At 43.8% G+C, this 26979-nt stretch overlaps 1 protein-coding gene across 1 annotated transcript in view; it reads right to left on the minus strand.

The window, feature by feature from the left end:
• Nucleotides 1-22408, minus strand: part of SCRN1 (secernin 1) — a 35683-nt gene extending 13275 nt beyond the window's left edge. Inside the window, exons 1-5 of the mRNA XM_073676574.1 lie at nucleotides 22309-22408; nucleotides 10099-10258; nucleotides 8606-8787; nucleotides 7468-7664; nucleotides 4856-5047 (exon numbers count right to left, since the gene is read on the minus strand). Coding sequence (XP_073532675.1) covers nucleotides 4856-5047; nucleotides 7468-7664; nucleotides 8606-8787; nucleotides 10099-10257 — 730 coding nt within the window. The 5' untranslated portion in view covers nucleotide 10258; nucleotides 22309-22408. The remainder of the gene's footprint in view (nucleotides 1-4855; nucleotides 5048-7467; nucleotides 7665-8605; nucleotides 8788-10098; nucleotides 10259-22308) is intronic.
• Between the last annotated feature and the right edge of the window lie 4571 nt (nucleotides 22409-26979).

The raw sequence follows: 26979 nt of genomic DNA on the forward strand, positions 1-26979 counted from the left end.
CATCCCTCTTCCTGGCATGTATAGCACCCTTCATCCCTTATCCTGGTATGCATGGCCCCCCTCATCCCTCTTTCTGGTATATATGGTACCCTTCATCCCTCTTCCTGGTATGTATGGCCCCTCTCATGCCTCTTCCTGGTATGTATGGCAACCGCTATTAAAGAGCATGAATATTCACTACTCCCTACGCCCATGGTCTTTAATAGGGGGCACACATGACCGCAGAGAAGCAGCAGGAGCCGCGCTACGGGTACAGTGTGCGCACTATTAAGGAAAATGAATATTCACTGCTTAGTGTAGCAGTGGATATTCATCTTCTTTAGCAGCGGGCAAAGTGTAGGATGCAGCAGCGGGCTGCTGCCACCTGTACCCACTCCTCCACTGCTGCCGCTCCCACCACCACAAAATATTATATATATATTATATACATATATATATATATATATATATATATATACACACACATATATATTCGGACTATAAGATGCACCTCCCAATTTCCTCCAAAATTTTGGAGGAAAAAAGTGCTTCTTATAGTCCGAAAAATACGGTAAAATGAAAAATACATAAAATTGTCTTCAATACAGTCAAGGCCAAAAGTGTTGGCACCCTTGAAATTGTTCCAGAAAATGACCTGGGGCAGTTTGCAAAAGAAGAATTCCAGTTGAGAGGTGTAAGAAGCTTGTTGATAGTTATAGGAAGCGATTGATTGCAGTTATTTATTCCAAAGGGTGTGCAACCAAATATTACATTGAGGATGCCAACAATTTTGTCCAGCCCATTTTTGGGGTTTTGTGTGAAATTATGAAAAATTTGCCTTTTTCCTCTGTTTTCTTGTGTCCCAAGAGCTCAGCCAACCCTCTCCTTTTCTTACAATCCTGTATCTGTCTGTAACTGACTGCAGCAGGAGCCTCCCTCCTCCTCTGTCTGCAATAGGATACAATGACTGCAAAGCCCCACCAACTGTAGCGTCTGACAACTGCAAGATTACTACACAACAGTTCACTACAATCCTTCAGAACAACGAAAACGGTGGCTGACTGCATCTCATGTTAAAGGGACTCTGTCAGCACAGAATGACTGTTCAGACTGGGTGCTTCACGGCATGGCCATTCTTCTTCTCTCCTCCCCAACTATACGTTCCTCATCCAATCGACTCCAAGACTTCTCCTGAGCATTCTCCATACTCTGGAATTCTGCGTCCCATCATGTCCGGCTATCTGCCAGTTTCGGAATGTTCAGACGAAACTTGAAAAAGCATCTCTTCAAGCAAGCTTACAGCCTGTAATAACCCCTGCCACCTCACCACCACCAGAGCTGCCACAACCCCCCCCAACCTACTGTCTCCCTCCCAATTATCCGACAGACTGTAAGCCCGCAAGGGCAGGGCCTTCTCCCCTCTGTACCAGTCTGTCATTGTTAGTTTGTTCACTGTAATCTACAGTGGGTACGGAAAGTATTCAGACCCCTTTAAATTTTTCACTCTTTGTTTCATTGCAGCCATTTGGTAAATTCTAAAAGTTCATTTTTTTCTCATTAATGTACACTCTGCACCCCATCTTGACTGAAAAAAAACAGAAATGTAGAAATTTTTGCAAACTTATTAAAAAAGAAAAACTGAAATATCACATGGTCATAAGTATTCAGACCCTTTGCTCAGACACTCATATTTAACTCACATGCTGTCCATTTCCTTGTGATCCTCCTTGAGATGGTTCTACTCCTTCATTGGAATCCAGCTGTGTTTAATTAAACTGATAGGACTTGATTTGGAAAGGCACACACCTGTCTATATAAGACCTCACAGCTCACAGTGCATGTCAGACCAAATGAGAATCATGAGTTTAAAGGAACTGCCCAAGGAGTTCAGAGACAGAATTGCGGCAAGGCACAGATCTGGTCAAGGTTGCAAAAGAATTTCTGCATTACTCAAGATTCCTAAGAGCACAGTGGCCTCCATAATCCTTAAATGGAAGAAGTTTGGGACCACCAGAAATCTTCCTAGACCTAGCTGTCCAGCCAAACTGAGCAATTGTGGGAGAAGAGCCTTGGTGAGAGAGGTAAATAAGAACCCCAAGATCACTGTGGCTGAGCGCCAAAGATGCAGTAGGGAGATGGGAGAAAGTTCCACAAAGTCAACTATCACTGCAGCCCTCCACCAGTCGCCTTTATGGCAGAGTGGCCCGATGGAAGCCTCTTCTCAGTGCAAGACATATGAAAGCCCGCATAGAGTTTGCTCAAAAACACATGAAGGACTCCCAGACTATGAGCAATAAGATTCTCTGGTCTGATGAGACGAATCTAGAACTTTTTGGTGATAATTTTAAGCGGTATGTGTGGAGAAAACCGGCACTGCTCATCACCTGTCCAATACAATCCCAACAGTGAAACATGGTGGTGGCAGCATCATGCTATAGGGGTGTTTTTCAGCTGCAGGGACAGGACAACTGGTTGCAATTGAAGGAAACATGAATGCGGCCAAGTACAGAGATGTCCTGGATGAAAACCTCTTCCAGAGTGCTCTGGACCTCAGACTTGGCCGAAGGTTCACCTTTCAACAAGACAATGACCCTAGGCACGCAGCTAAAATAACAAAGGAGTGGCTTCAGAACAACTCTGTGACCATTTTTGACTGTCCCAGCCAGAGCCCTGACCTAAACCCAATTGAGCATCTCTGGAGAGACCTAAAATGGCTGTCCACCAACGTTCACCATCCAACCTGACAGAACTGGAGAGGATCTGCAAGGAAGAATGGCAGAGGATCCTCAAATCCAGGTGTGAAAAACTTGTTGCATCATTCCCAAAAAGACTCATGGCTGTACTAGCTCAAAAGGGTACTTCTATTCAATACTGAGCAAAGGGTCTGAATACTTATGACCATGTGATATTTCAGTTTTTCTTTTTTAATAAATTTGCAAAAATTTCTACATTTCTGTTTTTTTTCAGTCAAGATGGGGTGCAGAGTGTACATTAATGAGAAAAAAATGAACTTTTAGAATTTACCAAATGGCTGCAATGAAACAAAGAGTGAAAAATTTAAAGGGGTCTGAATACTTTCCGTACTCACTGTATATTTGTATTTTGTATGTAACTCTGCTCATATATAGTACCATGGAATCAATAATGCTCTTAAAAAATAAATAATAATATCAATAATAATAATAATAATAAAATGGGTAACATTTCTCTTTGCGGAGAGTAACATGTCAAGCCTCACCTTGGCATGTCAGGCTTGACATGTCACTCTCTGCAAGGAGAAACGTTGCCCCTTAGATTCTGGTCAGATACCATTCACCCAGCGACACCAAATCTCACACTTTACACTAAGGAGGGGCAGTACCCCGAAACACCGTGTCTGCAAATTGAAATTTTGTTTTTTTTTATTTATTCTATGTCATGTGACAAGGCTCGTTAGAGGGTCGATATTGACTTTTAGGATTGCTACTTCCAATAGGTGGCACTAGACTTCAAGTCCTATTCCTCTGTGAAGAGGCAATTTGCATGATAATAAAATAATACACCTTCCCACCTACTTGTTTTCCCCAGTCTCCACCCTCATCTTTGATTGACATTTCTGGCTTCCTAGAGCCAGGGAAGGGTGGAGATAGATGAAAACCAATCAGGTGGGAAAGTGTATGTAAATGTTTGGCCCCACCATGAAGCACCGAGCGACAGTACTTGTTTTTCACAGTCATTCTGTGCTGACAGGTTCTTTTTAACTTGTATCATTCATTCTTAGGTTTAGGACTCCAGTCACTGGTCACATTCATGGGATTTGAAGTTGGAAGGTGCCTGCGAGTGTATGAAGCAGCCTCAGGGGCTTAGCTTTCTCTACATATAGCGTGGGTCAGCTGTATAACTCTTAATTCCAAACCCATTAAATGTCTGTTTAATAGTGACAACAGCATCAAAGTGGTTAGACCGAAGGAAGGAGCCCACCTTAGTCACCCCAGCGGCCCCTGCAATGTGATCACAAGGTGTCAATGAGTCAATAGGACAGCTCAGGGCCTCATGAAGGCCCCCTGGTCTGCCATCTTAGTGCATTTATCAAACCATGCAAGAAGCAATGCTTGATAGCTTAACACTGACAGGCCAATGCAATGCAATATTGAAGTATCACAGTGCACTTCACAGCAAATCTGCAAATGTTCAAGTCCCCAAGTGGGACTAAGAAAAACAAAGTAAAAGAAAGTTTAATAAAAATGCTGTAAATTGTATAAGAAAAAGATAAAATAATTAAATCCTCAAACTCCCTCCTTTTTCCTGTTTTATAGTTCTTCAGGAAAGTTGAAAAAATAATGTCTCTCAGAACATGGTGCCACAGAACTACTTTTTTTATTTTGTGAAAGTAGTATAAAAGACCACACTCCCCCACCACCAAAAAAAAATGAAGAAAGAAATTGCAGATCTGCTGTTTTTCCCATTCTGAACTTTTGAAGATTTTTAATACATCATATGGCAGAATGAACACATCTTACAGGAAACAAGCCCTAATATAAGAGAAAAAAGAATGAAAACATTATGGCTCTCTGGAGGTAAGGTAAAAATGCAGAAGTCATAGCCAAAAGTGGCTGTGCTGACAATGGATTAGGTACATAATGAATTTCTTATGCAATGGGTGCTGTTTATTTTGTCAACTCTTTCAATTCATGGAAAGCTTTTATTTTTATTTTTTTTTTGCAAGATTTCACTTTTCTTCTATACTGTAGTCGGTCATGTTTTAGACAATTATAGTTATTACCTCTCATAATTATCAGATAATTTGATATACCCAGTTTTTTTTCCTTTTGATAGTTTATTTGACTTTTAAATGGATCATGCGGTATAACCCACAATGTAGGACATGATTAGTTACCTTCCTTATTTTCCACAGCCACTTTCCCCAAACAATCATTTTCATGATTATGTTCTGAAAAAACGTCCGAGAAGTTAAACTCTTCATCTTCATTCCACCAACCCTGGTCCTGTGCATGACTCCGCAGCTCCGGGTGCTCCAGATCTATGTGTGTCTTTAGTGATAAATGATTACAGATACATCTTATGCCACCTACAGTGGAGGAAATGAGGGAAATGAAGGAGTTACAACCAAAGTAGTCCTAAGTCTCCCCCGCTGTAACCCATCTGACCGCTCACGTTGAGGAGCTGGGGAGAATGAGTCGCTACAGCGAGCGGGCCCCTGCAGCGAGTCATTCTCCCCGGCTCCTCGGCGTGAGCGGTCAGATGGGTTACAGCGGCGGACACTTAGGACAGGTGAGTATAAGGATTTTTTTATTTTATTCTTATTTTTACACCAGGACACAGAGGGAGCAGACTACTGCTCTCAACATCTCTCAACTGATCACAGAGCAAGCAGATGAGGGCAGCGTTCAGCACTCGGCACTTGGGAACAGCGCTAACTGTACCGCTGATTCCCATGCGCCAGTACGTGTCACACTGATGACTCACGGATGTCATCCGTGTGTCATCACAGTGCATGTATGTGGGACGTTTTGTGGCCCGTGCTGTGGGGAAAAAAAATAGAAATGTCAGCGTGTTTTGCCCACGGACACACAGTCCGTGAAAACACATTGACATGTGCTCAGACCTCTTCATTTGAATGGGTCTGCGTGTGTGAGTGTCACCAGTACGTGTGGAAACTGTCACCACACATACTGGAAACAAGGACGTGTGAAAGAGGCTTAAGTCTGTGAGTCAAACAGTACATTTGGGTATAAGACTATCCTAGTGAGGGTCTGTAGAGCACAATTGGATGTATGAATCAAAAGAGATTACTGTATAATTATAAATTTTTTGTTGACACTTGCCCTATACGTAGGTGCATATATATTCTATATGTAATTTTCATAGCAATCAACTGTTATCCAAACTTTAAACCTCTAAAGTGCAAGAGTAGTTTTCTAACTTTCCTTTCATTCAGAAAGCATCTCCACTATGAAAATCAGAGATTATCTGTTCACTCAGGCTGTGTGCCCACTATGCATTGTTAAGCGTTCCCGCAGCGGCAATTCCGCCGCAAAAACGCTTAAAAAACGCTTGGTAGAAGGCCTGCTATGTTCCTCAATGATAATCCACATGTGCGGAAATTTCGGCTGCGGATTATCATTGCGGAAAAAAACGCAGCACTACCAATTATTTAGCGTAATTGCTGCGTTTTCGCCGCCATTGACTTGCATTGAATCGCTTAATATCCGCATGACTACATGTGCACATGCGGATATTAAGCGATTCAATTTGCGGATTGTACCTGGGTCTGGAGAAGAGGAGACTCTCATCCAGACCCGGGTACCATAGTACCTGTAAAAAAAAAAAAAGAATTTAAAATAAAAAAAATACATTATACTCACCTTCTGACGGCCCCCGGTCTCCATAGCGATGCGTCCTGGCTTCCCGGTGGCTCGCGATGGTCTAAAAGGACCTTCCATGACATCATTTAGTCATGTGACGGGTCACGCGACCGCTGAAGTCGGCGGTCGCATAACCTGTCATATGACTAAATGACGTCATGAAAGGTCCTTTTAGACCACTGCGAGCCCCCCAACACACCGGACGCACCGGAGGCCATAGGAGGGTGAGTATAATGTTTATTTTTTACCATTCTTTTACTATAACTTGGTCACACTATATAAATTTATATAGTGTGACCAAGTTGTCAAGCACTTTCCAAGTGATGCTAAAATCACTTAGAAAGCGTTTGACAACCCGCATGCGAAATCGCATGTGAAAAACGCTTCACATCCGCATGTCCCTGGCAGGAAAAACGCATGTAAAATAAGCATGCGTTTATTCTGCCAGGGAGATGCAGAAACGCTCAGGAAAAATTCGGAGCATTTCTGTATCGTGCTCACATAGCCTCACACATAAAGCTATTTTAGACAGGGCATTGTGCACAGTGCATGCAATAAAGCCTATATACAATGAAGTTAAAGGGGTAATCCACTACTAGGAGAACCGCTTCTTGATCTTCTTGGGGCCGATAAAATAAAAAAGCCTATACTCACCTCCTGTGCCGGCGCTGTTCCAGCGCTGCCAGCACTCACGGTCTCGGGGGTCTTGTGCGGTTATGACATGTGAACCAGGCACTTAATCAGCGCTGGTGTCACTGTCCCCGCCTTCTGTCGAATTGAACATGAAGCGAAAGTCCAGGCTGCAGCTGATCTCTGTCTTCCTCTTCATGTTCAATTTGTCCAAAGGCGGAGCCAGTGACGCCAGTGCTGATTGGGTGCTGGGGTCACGTGTCATAACAACCGCACAGGAGCCCCAGCAATGCAAGTGCCGACACCACTGGAATGGCGTCAGCACAAGAGGTGAGTATAGGCTTTTTTATTTTATCGGGGCCAAGCATGGGATATGAGGCATTGGCCAAGTAGTGGACAACATCTTTAAAGCAGACAAATTTGTGAACCACTTACAGAGGCTGTATGAGTAAGTTAATTCGGTACTTCAGCGACCCGCCTGATCAGCACTAACCTGTGATTCTTTCAGCAGCCCATAATTTGCCTACGGTTTCCAGTATCCATGCCTCTACTCTGTCCACTATCAGGAAGGCACTGTGGAAACCTTGACTGACTGTCTGAAAATTGCTCCCTCCTTGGCCATGTTCTTCTAATAACGAGGTGATTACATCAACGGCTTCTTTGGAACTTGTTCCCCGCTCAAGACCAAGTCTGGAAGAACAAAGACCAATGTAAATGGTGGGCTCTAAAAAACATGAAAGGATCCAGCAATTCTCCTCATTTATATTACACCAGGGTCATACAGAGTCTATGAAAAGTATTTAAACTTTACCCTCCTAGTATTACAGAGGAGAAATGTGTCTAGCCTGAGAAATTGCTCAAAATTACTTTATTAGGACGGTGCAGGGCAGTGTAAGCTATATCCCCTAATAAAGCGCTTCTGAAAGGGGATGTGGAGCAGAATACTAAACAGCATCAGGTCTTACCTGGGATCTTCAAACCAGGTTTTCTCTGAAACACCATAGCGTTACAAAGAAATACATACCTGCCGCAATTGTGCAACCAGTCTGGGATTCATGCAGCCTGTGATTGGGGCAGCATGATTCTAGTAACTGGTTCCCTTTAATACTGTATATGATGGCTTAGGGTATATGAGGTCCTCTGAATCAACCCAGTAGTAACATTTTTAACCTTATCAACTATTTAATACAAGTAAGGGTTCACTCACACTAGCGTATAAAAAAAATAAAACAATAATTGGTCCCATTCTCATCCAGAAGGGTGGGATGAGTTTTTTCTCACTTGTCATCCATATACAATCCGTTTCTTTTACTCAGCTGCTGTAAATCTTTAACAAGATCATTTACCATTTCCCATGCTACAGAATTGTAATGAATCCGTTAAAATCGGATGCCGCACCGATGGTCCGTATGACATGCAATCTTTTCCTCACACTGTCTGATTTCATAGTGGAATCTTTTTCTCATCCCGAATACAACTGAGAAAAAAATACACAGATCTGCACGCTCTCATAGAATAACATTGGTCCGAGTGCAATCTGATTTTTTTATCGGATTGCACTCGTTCGAGAAACACGCCAGTATGGGCGAGCCCTAATAACAATGTTTTATTAACCCAATTACGGTACTTACCTGACAAGATCTGCCCCTAGTAATAAGGTACCGTCATCCGCTGCTTGCTTTGTAATGACATCCGTGTTACCGATGCACACTCCATACTCATTGGCTCCCATCTCAACTCCCCACATCCAGGCTGGTTTACTGAGTATCACTGAATGAGTCTTGACAACTTGGTCAATGGCAAGATATGTACACTGGAAAACCATATGAACATTTCCTGAATTATATGGTAACACTGTCTGACTTGGTATAATCTGATGAAACAGCAGTTTGTACAGTTTTATGGCTGTGAGAACAGGAGGGGGCATTAAAGGGAATCTGTCACCCCATGGGAGTTATCAGACCTCTACTATGGCCATACAGGGTATAGAAAAGTAAATCTACACATACCTGTGTGGCCCATAGTAGAGATCTGCTTGCAGAGAAATGTACTTTTACAAAATCTGTTTTCACAGGCTTGGCGTCCCCCGGACACCCAGAAATCCCCGCCTATCTGCTTATTTTGCATCCCCCCTCCCCTGCACATCATAGATGCACAAGACGTTTGCCAGCAGCACTTCCTCGGGATTAATCCACATGGTCCGGGACCCAGAGGGCAGAGATGCTGATCTCCTGTGATCCTCAGAGAGCCTCCATGGCCACGATGAGCTACAGAAGCGCCACACAATAATACCGCCCTTGTGCCGCCGTCAGCTGCTCCTGGATGAGGGGAAGAGACGGGGACCTCCGGTCACTGGACATCCACACGGATCCCTGCGCTCACGGGTCACTGAGCGCTCATGCGCTAACATCAGGAGGAGGTCCTCGTCTCCTCCAGGAGCAGCTGACGGCGGCAGAAGGACGGTATTATTGTGTGGCGCCTCTGTAGCTCATCGTGGCCATGGAGGCTCTCTGAGGATCACAGGAGATCAGCATCTCTGCCCTCTGGGCCCCGGACCATGTGGATTAATCCCGAGGAAGTGCTGCTGGCAAACGTCCTGTGGATCTATGACGTGCAGGGGAGGGGGAGAATGCAAAATAAGCAGATAGGCGGGGATTTCTTGCTTTACTAATCAGATGGGCAGGGATTTTTTGCCTTACTAATCAGATAGGCAGGGATTTCTTGCCTTACTAATCAGATAGGCAGGGATTTCTTGGTGTCCGGGGGGGATGCCAAGCATGTGAAAACAGATTTTATAAAACTACATTTCTCTGCAAGTAAATCTCTACTATAGGTCATACAGGTATGTATAGATTTACTTTTCTATAAACTGTATACCCATAGTAGAGGTCTCAAATCTCCCAGGGGGTGACAGATTCCCTTTAACACTACACTACCGTTTAACAATTTTCACTGGCTACAAACATTTGACTGAATATCAAAAACAGAATAAGCAAAAGTATCAAAACACTTCTAAGGCAACAAGCATGCTGTCCTGGACACTAATTCTCTGTGCTTCTTCTTCAGTTGATTCTATAAGATGCAAATAACACATACTGAGATGGAAATCCAGTATTAGCCTTACCTGAACTTTGCTTCCAGCCTCATGGCTGCTAGCTGGTACATGGAGCACTTCTTGAACTTCATCTCTTGGGCGTGCAGAGTTCTTTCCAAAGAATATATGACCTGTTGTGGTTGGAGGTGGCAGGGCAACGAAACAGTAGCTTGGAGGTGCATCAGTCATCCTATGGTAAGAGCAAAATGCATCAAGACACTAGAAGTGGATATCTAATGTGTCTAACAAGCAAATAATATTTGCATGGCAAGCTCGTTAATAGCAAACTACACTGTGTGCACAATAATCATTTGTAATTTTCATGATTCATTTTATTATTGAACAACCACAGTGATGTTGTTCAATTCAAAAGGTTAATAATAAACCTGAATATATAAGAAAGTAAGAGATTTTGACTTTCTTTCTTGTCTATCCAGCCACGAGCTCATCCATCTGGTAAGTCAAGAGTTACTCTCATGTCATCAGTCCATAAACCCTTTGTATAATCTATCCTCAGATATTTCTTGGTCCAGTCTTGACGTTTCCCCTTCTGTGTTTGGCTCAATGGTGGTCGGGTTTCAGCCTCTCTTACCTCGGCCATGTCTCTGAGCACTGAACACCTTGTACTTCTGTGTTTGGCTCAGTGGTGATCGGGTTTCAGCCCTCCTTACCTCGGCCATGTCTCTGAGCACTGAACACCTTGTACTTCTGTGTTTGGCTCAGTGGTGGTCGGGTTTCAGCCCTCCTTACCTCGGCCATGTCTCTGAGCACTGAACACCTTGTACTTCTGTGTTTTGCTCAGTGGTAGTCGGGTTTCAGCCCTCCTTACCTCGGCCATGTCTCTGAGCACTGAACACCTTGTACTTCTGGACCCTCCGGGAGGTTGCAGTTCTGGAATATGACAGCACTGGAGGATAATGGCTTCCTGGTTGCTTCACTTTTTAGTCTTCTCAAATCTTTGGCAGTTAATGTCCCTCTTTTTTTCCTCAAAATGTGTTTGTGACCCTGTTGACTATTTGCAACAAAACTTTTGATGGTTCTGTGATCATACCCAAATATCTCAGCAATTTCAACATGGCAAAAGTGGCTTCATTCTGAGTTCCTTGTATTTAAACCAGATCATTTTCCACGTGTTTATAACCAGACATATATACCATATATACAGTTGTGCTCAAAAGTTTACATACCCCGGCAGAATTTTTCCTTTCTTGGCCTTGTTTCAGAGAATATGAATGGTAACAAAAAAACTTTTTCTCCACTCATGGTTATTGGTTGGGTGAAGCCATTTATTGTCAAACTACTGTGTTTTCTCTTTTTAAATCTTAATGACAACCAAAAACATCCAAATGACCCTGATCATGTGTTAATTCATAGTTTTGATGCCTTCAGTGTGAATGTACAATTTTCATAGTCAAGAAAATACAGAAAAATCTTTAAATGAGAAGGTGTGTCCAAACTTTTGGTCTGTACTGTATATATTGTAAAGTGGCTGCCGGACAGTTCGTGGACGGGAGGTATGTGTCCCCGAAGTGCCAAGCTTCGGTGATGTAGGACCTGGGGAAGCAGGCTCCAGGACACATGGTGCTGAGAGGAATTTAGTGAGCCCGGATTACAGGGTCGGGCTTTAAGAGCAGCTGAAAGAGCTGGGGGGAGGGGGGCGACAGCTGCTCACTTACCTCCAGTCCAGGTCTTGGAAGGCTGATTTAAGACAGCTGCGCCTGTCTCAGTCTGTCTGTGTGTGTTGGGCAAGGTGAGCAGACCTTGCATGTGCTTCTTAGACTCTGCAGGAGGCAGAGGAAGGCAATTTGTTTAAACGGCTGAGGCCGTGCTGCATGGACTTGTTATTTTGAGGTGTATAGCCCGGTAGTTAGGCCACATGTTTTCAAGAACGGGGTTGCCTAAGGAGATCCTAACAGACCAACTCCATTTATGTCGAAGGTCATGAGGGAATTGTGCAAGACATTGCAGATTGCACAACTGAGAACCTCCGTGTACCATCCCCAGACGGACGGACTGGTCGAGAGGTTTAACAAAACCTTGAAAGCAATGTTGAGGAAAGCAGTGGAAAAGGATGGTCGAGACTGGGACTGTCTGCTTCCCTATCTGTTGTTCGCCATCAGGGAAGTTCCCCAAGCTTCCACAGGTTTCTCCCCGTTTGAACTACTCTATGGACGACACCTTCGAGGACTCCTGGATGTGGCGAAAGAGTCCTGGGAAGCTGAGACCACTCCCTATAGGAACGTGGTGGAGCACGTTGCCCAGATGCAAGAGAGGATTGCCAACGTGATGCCCATTGTGAGAAAGCACCTTCTCAAGGCACAAGAGGCAGAATCCAGGGTGTATAATAGGTCAGCCAGGGTGAGATCGTTCAACCCAGGAGATCAAGTGCTTGTGCTAGTGCCCACAGTGGAGAGCACGTTCATGGCCAAGTGGCAGGGCCCCTATGAGGTGGTAGAGAAAGTGGGGGAAGTCAACTATAAAATCCACCAACCGGGGAAGAGGAAGCCCTACCAAATTTACCATGTTAACTTGATTAAGCCATGGCAAGATAGAGAGCCTTTGGAAGCTCCCTATTTAGTGGCTGAGGCTGAGGACGATGTGAAAGAGGTCAAGGTGGCAGAGTCACTGTCACGTGCCCAAAAGCAACAGTGCAAAGAGTTGCTACAGCGAAATAAAGACCTGTTTTCGGAGTTGCCAGGACTCACTTAGGTCATAGAGCATGAGGTTCTCACAGAGCCTCATGTTCGCGTCAATCTAAAACCATACCGGATCCCCGAGGCCCACAGAGAGGTGATCTCAAAAGAAGTGAGGCGGATGCTTAACCTGGGAGCCATTGAAGAGTCCAAAAGAGGATGGTCCAGTCCTACAGTCTTAGTGCCGAAACCAGATGGGGAATGGCGGTTTTGCAAAGACTATAGGGAGCTGAACGAGGTCTCGAAGTTCGACGCCTACCCAATGCCTAGGGTAGATGAGCTTATCGAAAGGCTAGGACCCACTCGGTACATCACCACTCTGGACCTCACCAAAGGATATTGGCAAATTCCACTGTCCAAAGAGGCCAAGAAGAAGACAGCCTTCTCAACGCCAGACGGATGTTATCAATACGTCAGGATGCCATTTGGGTTGCAGGGAGCTCCGGCTGCCTTCCAGACAGCGATGGACCGGATCTTAGCACCCCACAAAAAGTATGCAGCGACCTACCTAGATGACATCGTCATATTCAGCCAGGACTGGGAAAGTCATCTGGACAACGTTCAAGCCATACTTGATGCCCTAAGGAAGGCGGGCTTTACTATCAACCCGAAGAAATGTGCCATGTGTACATGGTTGGTAGAGGGGAAATAAAACCACAAATAAATAAGGTCGAGGCGATCTTGAACTGGCCACAGCCCCTCTAGAAGAAGCAGGTCAGGGCGTTTCTAGGCATTGTGAGCTACTATCGAAGATTTGTCCCTAACTTTGCCCTGATAGCAGCCCCGTTGACGGATCTTCTGAAAGGGACGAAGTCGGCTATGGCCAAGTGGTCCCCGGAAGCAGAAGCGGCCTTCCAGGAATTGAAACAGGTCCTCTGTAAACGGCCAGCCTTGGTGGCGCCCAACTTCTCCAAGGAGTTTGTTGTCCAGACGGATGCATCGGATGTCGGGCTGGGAGCAGTCTTATCCCAGGAGATTAACGAAGAACACCCTGTAATATACCTCAGTCGGAAGCTCTTCACTTGTGAGAAGAACTACTCCATTGTAGAAAAAAGAATGTTTGGCCATTAAGTGGGCGTTAGACACGCTGGGGTATTACCTGTTAGGTAGAAGGTTCAGGTCAGTATCAGACCATGCCCCACTGAAGTGGATGCGAGAAAAGAAGGGGAACAATGCCAGAGTGACTAGGTGGTTCCTGGCTCTACAAGATTTTAGTTTCCGTGTAGAGAATAGGCCTGGGAAACAACATGGGAATGCTGATGCCTTGTCAAGGGTTTACTGTATGGTGACAGAAGGTGCCAAGCCCCCCGGCTTTGGGCAGGGGGGGGGGTATGTAAGGTGGCTGCTGGACAGTTCGTGGATGGGAGGTAAGTGTCCCCGAAGTGCCAAGCTTCGGTGAAGTAGGACCCGGAGAAGTAGGCTCCAGCACACAGAGCTGAGAGGAATTTAATGGGCCCAGATTACAGGGCCAGGTATTACGAGCAGCAGAAAGAGCTGGGGGGGAACAGCAGCTCACTTACCACCAGTCCATGTCTTGGAAGACTGATTTAAGACAGCAGCACCTATCTCAGTCTGTCTGTGTTGGGCAAGGTGAGCAGACCTTGCATGTGCTTCTTAGACTCTGCAGGAGGCAGAGGAAGGCACTTTGTTTAAACGGCTGGAGCCGTGCCGCATGGACTTGTTATTTTGAGTTTTGTTCTGTTATTCCTTTTTGTGCCAGGAAAAGGCTGTTACTTTTGTTTCCTCACTGGTGTATGGACACTAAATAAACCACCAGTTTGTTTGAACCCACGGACTGCATCACTGTGTGAACCTGTGCCTACCTCCAACGCGGCTCAGTGAGTACAAATCCCTACAATATAAATATATATTATAAATTTTTTTTTTTTTTCATTTTCGCTGATATCACGGGAAAATGTAAATAAAAAAGGAACGATACATCTTTTTTTCACAATATAATAAGAGGCCACTAAAGTGCATTTTAAACTGTGTTGCTCTTTCAATAAGAAATGCTTATATATCGTACTTAAAGGGATTTTCCACTACTAGGCCAACCCCTTACTGATCTGAATGTTTGGCACCGAAAATATAAAAACACCTATACTCACCTCCCACGTTGGTGCTGTTCCAGCGGTGTCAGCACTCGCGGTCCCAGGGCTCTTGTGCGTTTTTTTTGCCAGGGGGAGTAATTCAGGTAGTGTGTTTCTTTTTTTTTTTTTTTTTTTTTTTTTTATTTATTTATTTTTTTAAAATATGTTATTCCTTTTTTTCTTGCTTGTTCTTCCTTTCCTTTTATTTACACATTATGCCTTTTGGAGACGTCAACATATAAATACTTTTAATTGCCTATTTCTCCTGTATCAACAACGGGCATATTAGCCACATTTACAAAGCAAATTCAGCCCCCTGCCTGCACTTCAGAAACATAAAGTAACCAATGTCCCTGCAAAATATTCATAGAAAGGGCAAATGGATGAAGCCAACACAGCGCTGTCTGTGCTGGAACAATAAGCCTGTGTGCAGCAGATGGGATGGAGGGATGTACATGAGAATAGATGGGGAGCGCAGCCGTAGACGTCTATCGTCTGTACCTTTTTTGTCTCAAATCTTATACAGGAGGGGCACACAGTAATACTTTTGTGGGATTTTGTATGAATCCAACACAAATGAATTATAGTATGTTACATTAGACACTGTATTATAAAAGGTACTCTCCCACAATAGCAATAGAAGTGAATTTGGCCAGCAGGTACAGTAACTTACTCTGGAGCATTGCTTCTAGGAAAAAATATCTCCATGATACAGCACTGTATGTAGGCGCCGAACAATGGCACCCGAAGCTCGAAGCGCTCCGTACAGAGTGAAGGGAACCATACACCCACACACAATATTTTACTCCTTTGCCCTAAGAGCCCCCTCTTAATAAAATGTTAGTAATGAAAAGAATATGCCCAGAGTCCACAACGTTCTCTTAATGTCACAGGCGGACGCCTCTTTTGGATACAACCAATGGATATTTACATATAGTGCTTTGCTGGATTTGACTAATCTGTATAAGAGGGGGGTTCACTGTGGGTCCAGATCTAATAGAAGCAGCATCGTGGATGAGATTTTACTAAATCTCATCCACCAGAATAATCTGCAGTATAAACTGATCTGTCAATTTAGGCAGCAAATTTTCAAAATGGATTACACCCTTTGCAATTCAAACAGTGACATCTGCAGCTTTTCCGTAACAAAAATAACAAAATTTTGAATTTTTTTTGCGCTGATTATTTTGCTGTCGATGTCCCATGTGAAAATGCCCTTACTTTTAAAAGGTCTTTATAGGTCAGACATGGTAGTGACAGTGGTTTATAGGTGACAGGTTCTCTTTAAAAAAAAAAAAATCACCTGGTATCATTTTGGCTGCCAAATCTGATCATACACCATAGACCGCGGTCAGCCAGATTAACCATCCGACTGACGGCTATCTCTCCTGCCTCCACCATACACCGGAACAATACAACCAAATGATACTTTCAGTCACCGCTTGGAGCAGATTAATGTACAACAGTTTACAGGTGTAAATACATAGGGAAATATGGCTTCCGATTCATCATTAATGGCATCTCGCAATCCAGTCCTGATGAAGAGTCCGATGGGAGCGCCAAATCCATTGAGAGGCGTGCGCCAGTGTAAGACTTATTCTCTAGTCATAGATTGGAGTACATTTCTGTCGGAGCTGGACTGACGTGTCGTAAAAACATCAAAAAGAGCCAAAATATTTGCACGACTATGATCTATGCAAACATTTTGCGACATTTCAAATGGTTTTATACCAGAATTCTGGTGAAAACTAAAGCATTACAGCCATTGCGTTTAGATTTTATGAAGCCAATTGCTGACCTTTATCGGACACATCTGAATCAGGGTTTTTTTTCTGGACAGCTTATCAAAAAAATCACAGACAGCAGCCATTTTTTACAGACACACTGAAAAACCATAATAAATCAAGAGTTTAGTTGATACAAGTCTTCAGCCCATAATTCTGATAAGAAGACATTTGCTGCATTCACTGGAAACAGAAAAATGATGAAAAAAGCCCATGCGCAGACCGATTTTCTCATACGAGTGCTATCCATGGTGTTCACAAACAGCACTAGTACCCATTATATTCTAAGGGGCCGTGCACATGTCAGATTTTTTCTATGGACTGAGTGGTCCAATGAAAAAAATCAGAGACGTGTCGGATCAAAATAGGCAATGCAAGTCTTTGTGTCTGTGAAAAACATCGGACTGCACTAAGATGTGATCTGAGTGCAGTCTGATTTTCATGGACTGACATAATGGAGAAACTTTTTTTTCCCTCGATGAAAAAAATCAGACATGTGCACAGACCCAAAGAGTAACATGGGTACGAGTGCTAACCGTCAAAAGCACGGATAGCACTGGTCCGATTTATACGGTTGTGCGCACAATACCTTACACTCATACACTCCTAGTGGTCCAACGGAAAAAAAATCACAACATGCATGATTTGCCTCTGAGAATTGAATGGAACTCCCAGATTTAAGTCTATGGGTCAGTGAAAAAAAAATCGGACTGCACTCGGATGTCATCAGAGCGCAGTTCAATTTTCACGGACTGACTGCATGGAGAAGGTGGAGACTTTTTTTTCTCTCCACCTCCAAGAAAATTGGATTCCAGAGTGTGATTAGCATAACGGACAGAAATTCAAAAAGATGCAGAGAAAACGGTCGTCTGCACCTGGCCTGATCTGTACAAGTTTCTCCAGCTTCCAAAAAATAAAAGATGCATCTAATAAATGTTAGGGAAACATAGCCCTATATTACAGACTGTCCACAGACCTGCTCTGAGCTTAGCACTTAGGCCACGACCCCACTATCAGTATTTGGTCAGTATTCGGTCAGTATTTTTTCTCAGGAGTGGGAGCCAAAACCAGGAGAGGAACAATCAGAGAAAAGGTATAATAGAAACAAGTCACCAATTCTGCATTTATCACCCACTCCTGGTTTTAGCTCCCACTCCTGAGAAAAAATACTGACCAAATACTGATAGTGGGGCCGTGGCCTTATTTCCAGCTGCAGCGGGCAGGGACTGGTGCTCCCAATACCCGCATCACACACTTTAACCCCTTAATAACATCTGACGTACTAATACGCGTCTGTGCCCTGGGACTTAAGAGCCAGACCCGTAATAGTACGTCATCGCGATCGCGCGCGCACACAGGCTGTGCGGGCGCGATCGCCACCGGGTGTCAGCTGATAGTACCGGGTGTCAGCTGTGACAATGTGCAGGGAGCGGTCCTGCACCGCTCCCAGCACATTAACCCCTGCGATGCTGCAATCGAAGTCGATCGCAGCCGATCGCAGCATTGCGGGGGCAAGGGGAGGTGATCGCAGATACTCACCTCCTCTTCCGGCTTCCAGCGCTGTCTGCAGAGGCTTCCCGGGTGTTGCCATGACGACCCGATGTCGTCATGACAACATCCGGGTCACCAGACAGCAGGAAGATTGTTTGGACATGCGCAGTGCATCTCCAAACAATCTTCTCACTGTGCAGCGCTGATAGCCTGTATGACACAGGGATGGTGCTGCATTCCTGTGCCATGCAGGCGATCAGAGAAAGAAAGTCCTATAGTGGGACAAAGTAATAAAGTATAAAAACTGTCAGTAAGTGAAAAAAAAAAAATTGCAAAAATATAAAAAATAAATAAATAAAATAATCCACCAAAAATAAAAATATAATGTACCCATCAATAAATATTATTATAAAAAAAAACAATAAAAGTACACATATTTGGTATCGCCGCATCCGGAACAACCTGACCTATAAAACTGTCCCACTAGTTAACCCCTTCAGTGAACACGGTAAAAAAGAAAAAAAAAAAACGAAGCAAAAAACAATGCTTTATCACCATACAGCCAAATAAAAAATGGAATAACACGCGATCAAAAAGACGAATATAAATAAAAATGGTACCGCTGAAAACGTCATCTCGTCCCGCAAAAAACAAGCTGACATACAGCTCCATCAGCCGAAAAATAAAAAAGTTATAGCTCTCAGAATAAAGCTATGCTAAAAAATATTTTTTTCTATAAAATTGCTTTTATTATGTAAAAGTGCAAAACATAGAAAAACGATATAAATGTGGTACCGCTGTAAACGTACTGACCCTAAGAATAAAGCTACCTTATCAATTTTACCACACGCGGAACAGAATAAAAAAAAAAAAAACAATTCCTGAATTGTTGGTTTTTGTTTATTCTGCCTCCCAAAAATCGGAATAGAAAGCGATCAAAAAATGTCACGTGCCTGAAAATGGCACCAATAACAATGTCCACTCATCCCGCAAAAAACGAGCCGTCACATGACTGTCTGCCAAAATCTGGAAAAATTATAGCTCTCAAAATATGGCGATGCAAAAACTAGATTTTACAAAAAATGCGTCTTTTTGTGTGTGACAGCTGTCAGTCATAAAAACCCCATATGATTCTGGCATTGCTGTAATCACACCGACCCGAAGAATAAAGTCGTCTAATCACTTATACCGCACGAGGAACGGCGTCAAAAATAAACTCTTGGGTTAGGATTGGGCTAGGGTTAGGGCTGGGTTTGGGGTTAGGGTTGTGCTAGGGTTAGGGTTGTGCTACGGTTAGGGTTGTGCTACGGTTAGGGTTGTGCTACGGTTAGGGCTGGGGTTGGGGTTAGGGTTGGGGTTAGGGTTGTGATGGGGTTGGGATTTTTTTCAAAAGTAAGAAAAAAGATGACGATATGGCGACTAGTGTTGAGAACAAGTGCTCGCTACTTGAGTTTGCATCGGGTGCTCTGGTATGCATTGAGTATCGTGGGTATTTGAGTGACATGCTCGAGTCTCTGCCCCATATGCTTCGCGGCCAAAAAAACTTTACGGGGATTGCCTGCCATGCACGAGCGATCCCCGCATGTTTTTTTTTGGGTGTCTAATAACCGTGAAACATGCGGAGCAGGGACTCGAGCATGTCACTCGAGCACACGCTGTACATGGTGCATACCTGAGTACCCGATGCAAACTCAAGTAGCGAGCACTTGCGCTCAAGACTAATGACAACTTATTCAATATGATGACCTAATGTAAACAAATTCTGTGTCGTACCTCTGGGTTCAAAATGTTCACTATACACCTTAATAAAATCCTTGAGGGGTATAGTTTCCAAAATGGGGTCACTTGTGGGGGAGCTCCACTGTTTAGGCACATCACAGGCTCTCCAAACGCGACATGGCGTCCGCTAATTATTCAAGCAAATTGAATGGAAAATCGGCTCAAATTGTTAGCGGACGCCATGTTGCGTTTGGAGAGCTACTGCGTGCACAAACATTGGAGCTCCCCCACAAGTGACCCCATTTTGGAAACTAGACCCCCCCAAGGCACCTATCTAGATGCATAGTGAGCACTTGGAACCCCCAGGTGCTTCACAAATTGATTCGTAAAAATGAAAAAGTGAAAAAAAAACAATTTTTCATATTTATGAATCAATTTGTGAAACACCTGGGGGTTCCAAGTGCTCACTATGCATCTAGATAGGTGCCTTTGGGGGTCTAGTTTCCAAAATGGGGTCACTTGTGGGGGAGCTCCAAAGTTTGGGCACACAGGGGCTCTCCAAACGCAACTTGGTGTCCGCTAACAATTTGAGCCGATTTTCCATTCAATTTGTTAGCGGATACCATGTTGCATTTGGAGAGTCCCTGTGTGCCCAAACATTGGAGCTCTCCCACAAGTGACCCCATTTTGGAAACTAGACCCCCCAAGGCACCTATCTAGATGCATAGTGAGCACTTGGAATCCCCAGGTGCTTCACAAATTGATTCATAAAAATGAAAAAGTGTTTTTTTTTTCATTTTTACGAATCAATTTGTGAAGCACCTGGGGGTTCCAAGTGCTTACTATGCATCTAGATAGGTGCCTTGGGGGGTCTAGTTTCCAAAATGGGGTCACTTGTGGGGGAGCTCCAATGTTTGGGCACACAGGGGCTCTCCAAACACAACATGGCGTCCGCTAATTATTCAAGCAAATTTTACAATCAAAAAGTCAAATGGCGCTCCTTCCCTTCCGAGCCCTGCCGTGCGCCCAAACATTGTTTTTTCCCCACATATTGGGTATCTGCGTGCCCAGGGGAAATTGCACAACAAATTTTGGGGTCCATTTTTTCTTGTTACCTCTGTGAAAATAAAAAAAATTGGGTCTAAAGTAACATTTTTGTGAAAAAAGTTAAATGTTCATTTTTTTCTTCCACATTCAAAAAATTCCTGTGAAGCACCTGAAGGGTTAATAAAGTTCTTGAATGTGGTTTTGAGCACCTTGAGGGGTGCAGTTTTTAGAATGGTGTCACTTTTGGGTATTTTCTGTCATAAAGACCTCTCCAAGTGACTTCAAATGTGATGTGGTCCCTAAAAAAATGGTTTTGTAAATTTAGTTGGAAAAATGAGAAATCGCTGGTCAACTTTTAACCCTTATAACTTCCTAACAAAAAAAAAATTTTGATTCCAAAATTGTGCTGATGTGAAGTAGACATGTGGGAAATGTTATTTATTAACTCTTTTGTGTGACATATCTCTCTGATTTAAGGGCATAAAAATTCAAATTTTGAAAATTGCAAAATTTTCCAAATTTTCGCCAAATTTCCATTTTTTTCACAAATAAACGCAAGTGATATCGAAGAAACTTTACCACTATCATGAAGTACAAAATGTCACAAAAAAACAATCTCCGAATCACTGGGATTCATTGAAGCGTTCCAGAGTAATTACCTCATAAAGTGACAGTGGTCAGAATTGCAAAAATTGGCCCTGTCATTAACGTGCAAACCACCCTCGGGGCTTAAGGGGTTAATAGTACAAACAGTGTTATTTCTTAAATTCTAATGAATAGCTAATCAATATTTTCTTTATTTTGGAAGATTATTTTCACATTTTCTTTGTAACTTGATTTATTATGTGATATACCAAGTAATGGTGACTGTAACAGGGGTAATAGTTGCTATATAACCCAGGGAAGAGGTTTTGTGGGGTCTTTTCCTCACAATTTCTAAAGACTGACCACAAATATCTATAATAATAAAAAAAAAGACCAAACAAGAACAATGTTCTAGATGATGGAATAATAACAAACGGGAGAACCCTGGCTGCATATGACGGCGCTAGGTGCCCTATAATCTGTGGTCAGGGTTTTGTTAGTGCAGATTATGGGATTTCTCGGATTACTGTACACTGCTGGCGGTATACAGAGGTGTATACAGTGAGAGGCACGGAGGGCACAAGGAGGACGAGCCCCCCGTACCACAGACCCCTCACAGTCGGCTGCAGTAGTACACGACCGGACAGCATCCATACATATACACATACATTCCCGGATCTACTATCTGTTACTAAGGGGGGGCACCTGCTGCAGGAAAGCCTCGTCACACATCCATCCCGGGCTGCGTACACTATATCACGTAGACTCCCCCACACGGGGACTTTCCTGCCCCCACACGGGGACTTTCCTGCCCCCACAGCCGCTACTCACCTGCATCCAGGCCGGACACCGAGCGCAGCACAGGGATGGAGACTCCGCTGACCGAGGTGCAGGCGCCGCCCCCAGCAGTGATGTGCGGAGCGCTGGCGGCCGGGCCGGGTACTGCAGGTACTGGAGCGGACTCTGGAGTCTGCAGCCGCGTCCTGGTTCCGTGCAGGTGGCGCCGTGGATGATATTATACAGAACACACTGCTAATATTCCCTTTGGGTAGAGATATACAGAAGGGACTGAGCCCTAGAGACATTATATCAGGAATATGCATGCTAGTGGCTGTGTAATAGACTTTTAATCCACATGCAAATTAGTTGACTTGCCGCGCGGCTATGCCCCCTGATTTGTATATCGAGCACTTTACTAGAGCAGCAATGTCTGAACTAGATGTGTGTTTATTAGTGTTGAGCGAGCATACTCTACACTGCTCGGTACTCGCCCAAGCAGGGTCGGACTGAGGTGTCTGGGGCCCACAGGGAGAGCTGACTCTAGGGGCCCACCTACAGCAATATGCAAATATCTGTTATCCGCTATCCCTGTTATAGTGGAGCATTGACTGGCGGCTCCGGCACATCTACTGTGCGACACTAACTGGGGTGTACAATTACGGTAGATTGCATTAAAGGGCTTCTTTGGTTAAAACAAGTTATCACCGATCCATGGGCTCTACAGGATAGGTGATAACTTATTGATCGTTTGGGTCCGAACATTGGAAAACGCACCTATCAGAAGAATGGGGAAGTTTTATCCCTGACAGGACACTTATCCCCATTTTAAAATGCAGCGGCAGGTGGGACATCTGACCGCAGCTCCATTCATTCTCTTGGGGGCTTCCAAAAAAGAGCAGTGCTCACAGCCACTTTAGGAATGAATGGATCAGTGGTCGCATCTCACATGAGCTCCAGTCTAATGGGGAGAAAAACTCCACATTCTGCCAATTGTGTCCCAGCAGTCAGACCCCCACCAATCAATATTATCACTGATCCTGTGGAGAGGTGATTACTTGTTTTCCCTGGAGAACCCCTGTAAGTGCATCTCTGCCGCTCTGGTCCAAGTATTTAATCTCTAAGGCCACGGCCCCACTATCAGTATTTGGTCAGTATCCGGTCAGTATTTTTTTTTCAGGAGTGGGAGCCAAAACTAGATGAGGAACAATCAGACAAAAGGTATAATAGAAACAAGTCACCAATTCTGTATTTATCACCCACTACTGGTTTTGGCAGCGACTCCTGAGAAAAAATACTAACCAAATACTGATGGTGAGGCTGTGGCCTAATGGAAAAAAATCTTTTCCTAGTTAATATCAGCAAGAACAAAATGACCGCCATACACAACACAGTTCACTATATCAACACCAATAATACCACATACAAAAGGGACAAATATCGCCACACCATGATTAGATCACATATTACCACCACATAGTGACTGAATAATACCACATACAAGGAACAAATACGGCCACACCATGACCAGACCACATATTACCACCCCAAAGTGACCAAATACTACAATACTGATCATGAATACAAACCACAATACTAACAACACTGTTATTGCCACCAGCGACATTATACACAGGAGCTCTGTATATAGTGTTAGTGTACAGGTAACACAGTGATCACCAGTGATATTATACACAGGAGCTCTGTATATAGTGTTCGTGTACAGGTAATAAATACAGTGATCACCAGTGATATTATACACAGGAGCTCTGTATATAGTGTCCGTGTACAGGTAACACAGTGATCACCAGTGACATTATAAACAGCAGCTCTGTATATAGTGTACAGGTAATACAGTGGTCACCAGTGACATTATACACAGAAGCTCTGTATATAGTGTATACGTAATACAGTGATCACCAGTGACATACACAGGAGCTCTGTATATACTATACACACACGTGATCAGAATTGTTGGTACCCCTCTTTTAATGAAAGAAAAACCCACAATGGTCACAGAAATAACTTGAATCTGACAAAAGTAATAATACATTTAAAAATCTATGAAAATGAAGAAATGAAAGTCAGACATTGCTTTTCTGCTTCCACAGAATTTTAAAAAAAATTAAACTCATGAAATAGGCCTGGAAAGAAATTATGGTACCCCTGAAAATAATGTGACAAAAGGGACATGTTAAATCAAGTTGTGCCCACTAATTAGCATCACAGGTGTCTACAATCTTGTAATCAGTCAGTGGGCCTGTATATAGGGCTACAGATACTCACTGAGAGGTTTGATGACATGGTGTGTACCACACTCAACATGCACCAGAGGAAGCAAAGGAAAGAGTTGTCTCGGGAGATTAGAAAGAAAGTTATAGAAAAGCATGTTAAAGGTAAAAGTTATAAGACCATCTCCAAGCAGCTTTATGTTCCTTTGACTACAGTGTCACAGATTATTCAGAAATTTAAGATCTATGGGACTGTAGCCATCCTCCCTGGACATGGCCACAGGAGGAAAATTGATCACAAATCAAAGAGACGGATAATATGAATGGTAACAAAAGAGCCCAGGATAACTTCTAATGAGATTAAAGGTGAACTTCAAGCTCAAGGAACATCAGTGTCAGATCGCACCATCTGTCATTGTTTGATCCAAAGTGGACTTCATGGGAGACGACCAAGGAGAACACCATTGTTGGAAAAAAAAAAATAATAAAAAAGCCAGACTGGAATTTGCCAAACTACATGTTGACAAGCCACAAAGCTTCTGGGAGAATGTCCTATGGACAGATGAGACAAAAATGGAAGTTTTTGGCAAGGCACATCAGCTCTATGTTCACAGACAGAAAAATGAAGCATATCAAGAAAAGAACACTGTCCCTACTGTGAAACATGGGGGAGGCTCTGTTATGTTCTGGGGCTGCTCTGCTGCATCTGGCACAAGGTGTCTTGAATCTCTGCAGGGTACAATGAAATCTCAAGACTATCAAGGGATTCTAGTGAGAAATGTGCTGCCCAGTGTCAGAAAGCTTGGTCTCAGTCACAGGTCATGGGTCTTGCAACAGGATAATGACCCAAGAATGGCTAAGAGGAAAACATTGGACTATTCTGAAGTGGCCTTCTATGAGCCCTGACCTAAATCCTATTGAGCATCTTTGGAAAGAGCTGAAACATGGAAAAGGCAACCTTCAAACACGAGACAACTGTAGCAGTTTGCTCATGAGGAGTGGGCCAAAATACCTGTGGAGAGGTGCAGAAGTCTCATTGACAGTTACAGAAATCCTTTGATTGCAGTGATTGCCTCAAAAAGTTGTTCAACAAAATATTAAGTTAAGAAGAACCATCATTTCTGTCCAGGCCTGTTTCATGAGGTTATTTTTTTTTTAAATTCTGTGGAAGCAGAAAAGCAATGTCTGACTTTCATTTGTTCATTTTCAAAAGTTTGTAATTTATCAGATTCAAGTTATTTCTGTGACCATTGTGGGTTTTTCTTTCATGAAACGAGGGGTACCAACAATTTTGACCACATGTGTAGTGTAAGTGTACATGTAATACACTGACTCACCAGTGACGTCTCTAGGTGAAGTCCTTCATCTTCGCTTTTCTTCTTCATCAGGCACAGACGGCCATCACTTCTTCCAGCCAGGAATCGACTATGCAGAAAATAACACACAGTTATCAATAACTGATCTCTTCTAGAGAATATTCCCACTCCCCCCCCGACTTCTACACTACACCAATTGAAGGAAAAAAGCAACATAGTGCCATCCAGCACAGTAACAGGACTCCTCTTTTGTCCCATCCCATGGAAAACAGTTTCCTAAAAAGTAAATTATATTACTGAAGTAATAATGTAATAATAATAATTGGAATCTAAAGTAATAATGTTCCCCACTGGCCACCATAAACTAATAAAGTATGTTCCTCAATCTGGCCCCCAAACAGTAATTAAGTCCCTTGTCCAGCCAGGCACCCCCATATGTCCCTTCTGGCCCCCATATGTCCAGGGTGGCCTCTCCATATATTTATCCTAGCCCACATGTATCGAGCCTGCCCTCCCCCCTCCATATATCCATCCTAGTCCCCATGTGGCCAGACTGCCCCCCCCCCCACATATCCATCCTTGCCTCCATGTTTCCAGCCTGCCCCTCCATATATCCATCCTGGGACTCCATGTATCCATCCTGACACCCCCCTGCATATATCCCTTCTGGCCCCCATTTGTCCAGTTTGACCCCTCCATATATTTATCCTAGCACACGTGTATCGAGCCTGCCCCCTCACATGTGGCCAGCCTGCCCCCCCACATATCCATCCTTGCCTCCATGTTTCCAGCCTGCCTCCCCATATATCCATCCTGGACTCCATGTGTCCAGCCTACCCTCTATATATCCATCCTGCCCCCCCCTGCATATATCCATCCTGACACCTCCCCATATATCCATCCTGCCCCCCCATATATCCATCCTGGACTCCATGTGTCCAGCCTGCCCCACCCATATATCCATGTGTCCAGCCTGCTCCCCCTACATATCCATCCTGGCCTCCATGTGTCCAGCCTGCCTCCTCATATATCCATCCTGACACCCCCCATATATCCAGCGTGCCCCTCCATATATTTATGTTAGCCCACGTGTATCAAGCCTGCCCATCCACATATCCATCCTAGCCCCCCATGTGTCCAGCCTGTCCCCCCCATATATCCATCCTGGCCTCCATGTG

This window comes from Phyllobates terribilis, unplaced genomic scaffold (assembly GCF_046119375.1).
Source record: "Phyllobates terribilis strain yellow unplaced genomic scaffold, ASM4611937v1 Scaffold_4__5_contigs__length_816908805, whole genome shotgun sequence".
Classification (NCBI taxonomy): Eukaryota; Metazoa; Chordata; class Amphibia; order Anura; family Dendrobatidae; genus Phyllobates; species Phyllobates terribilis.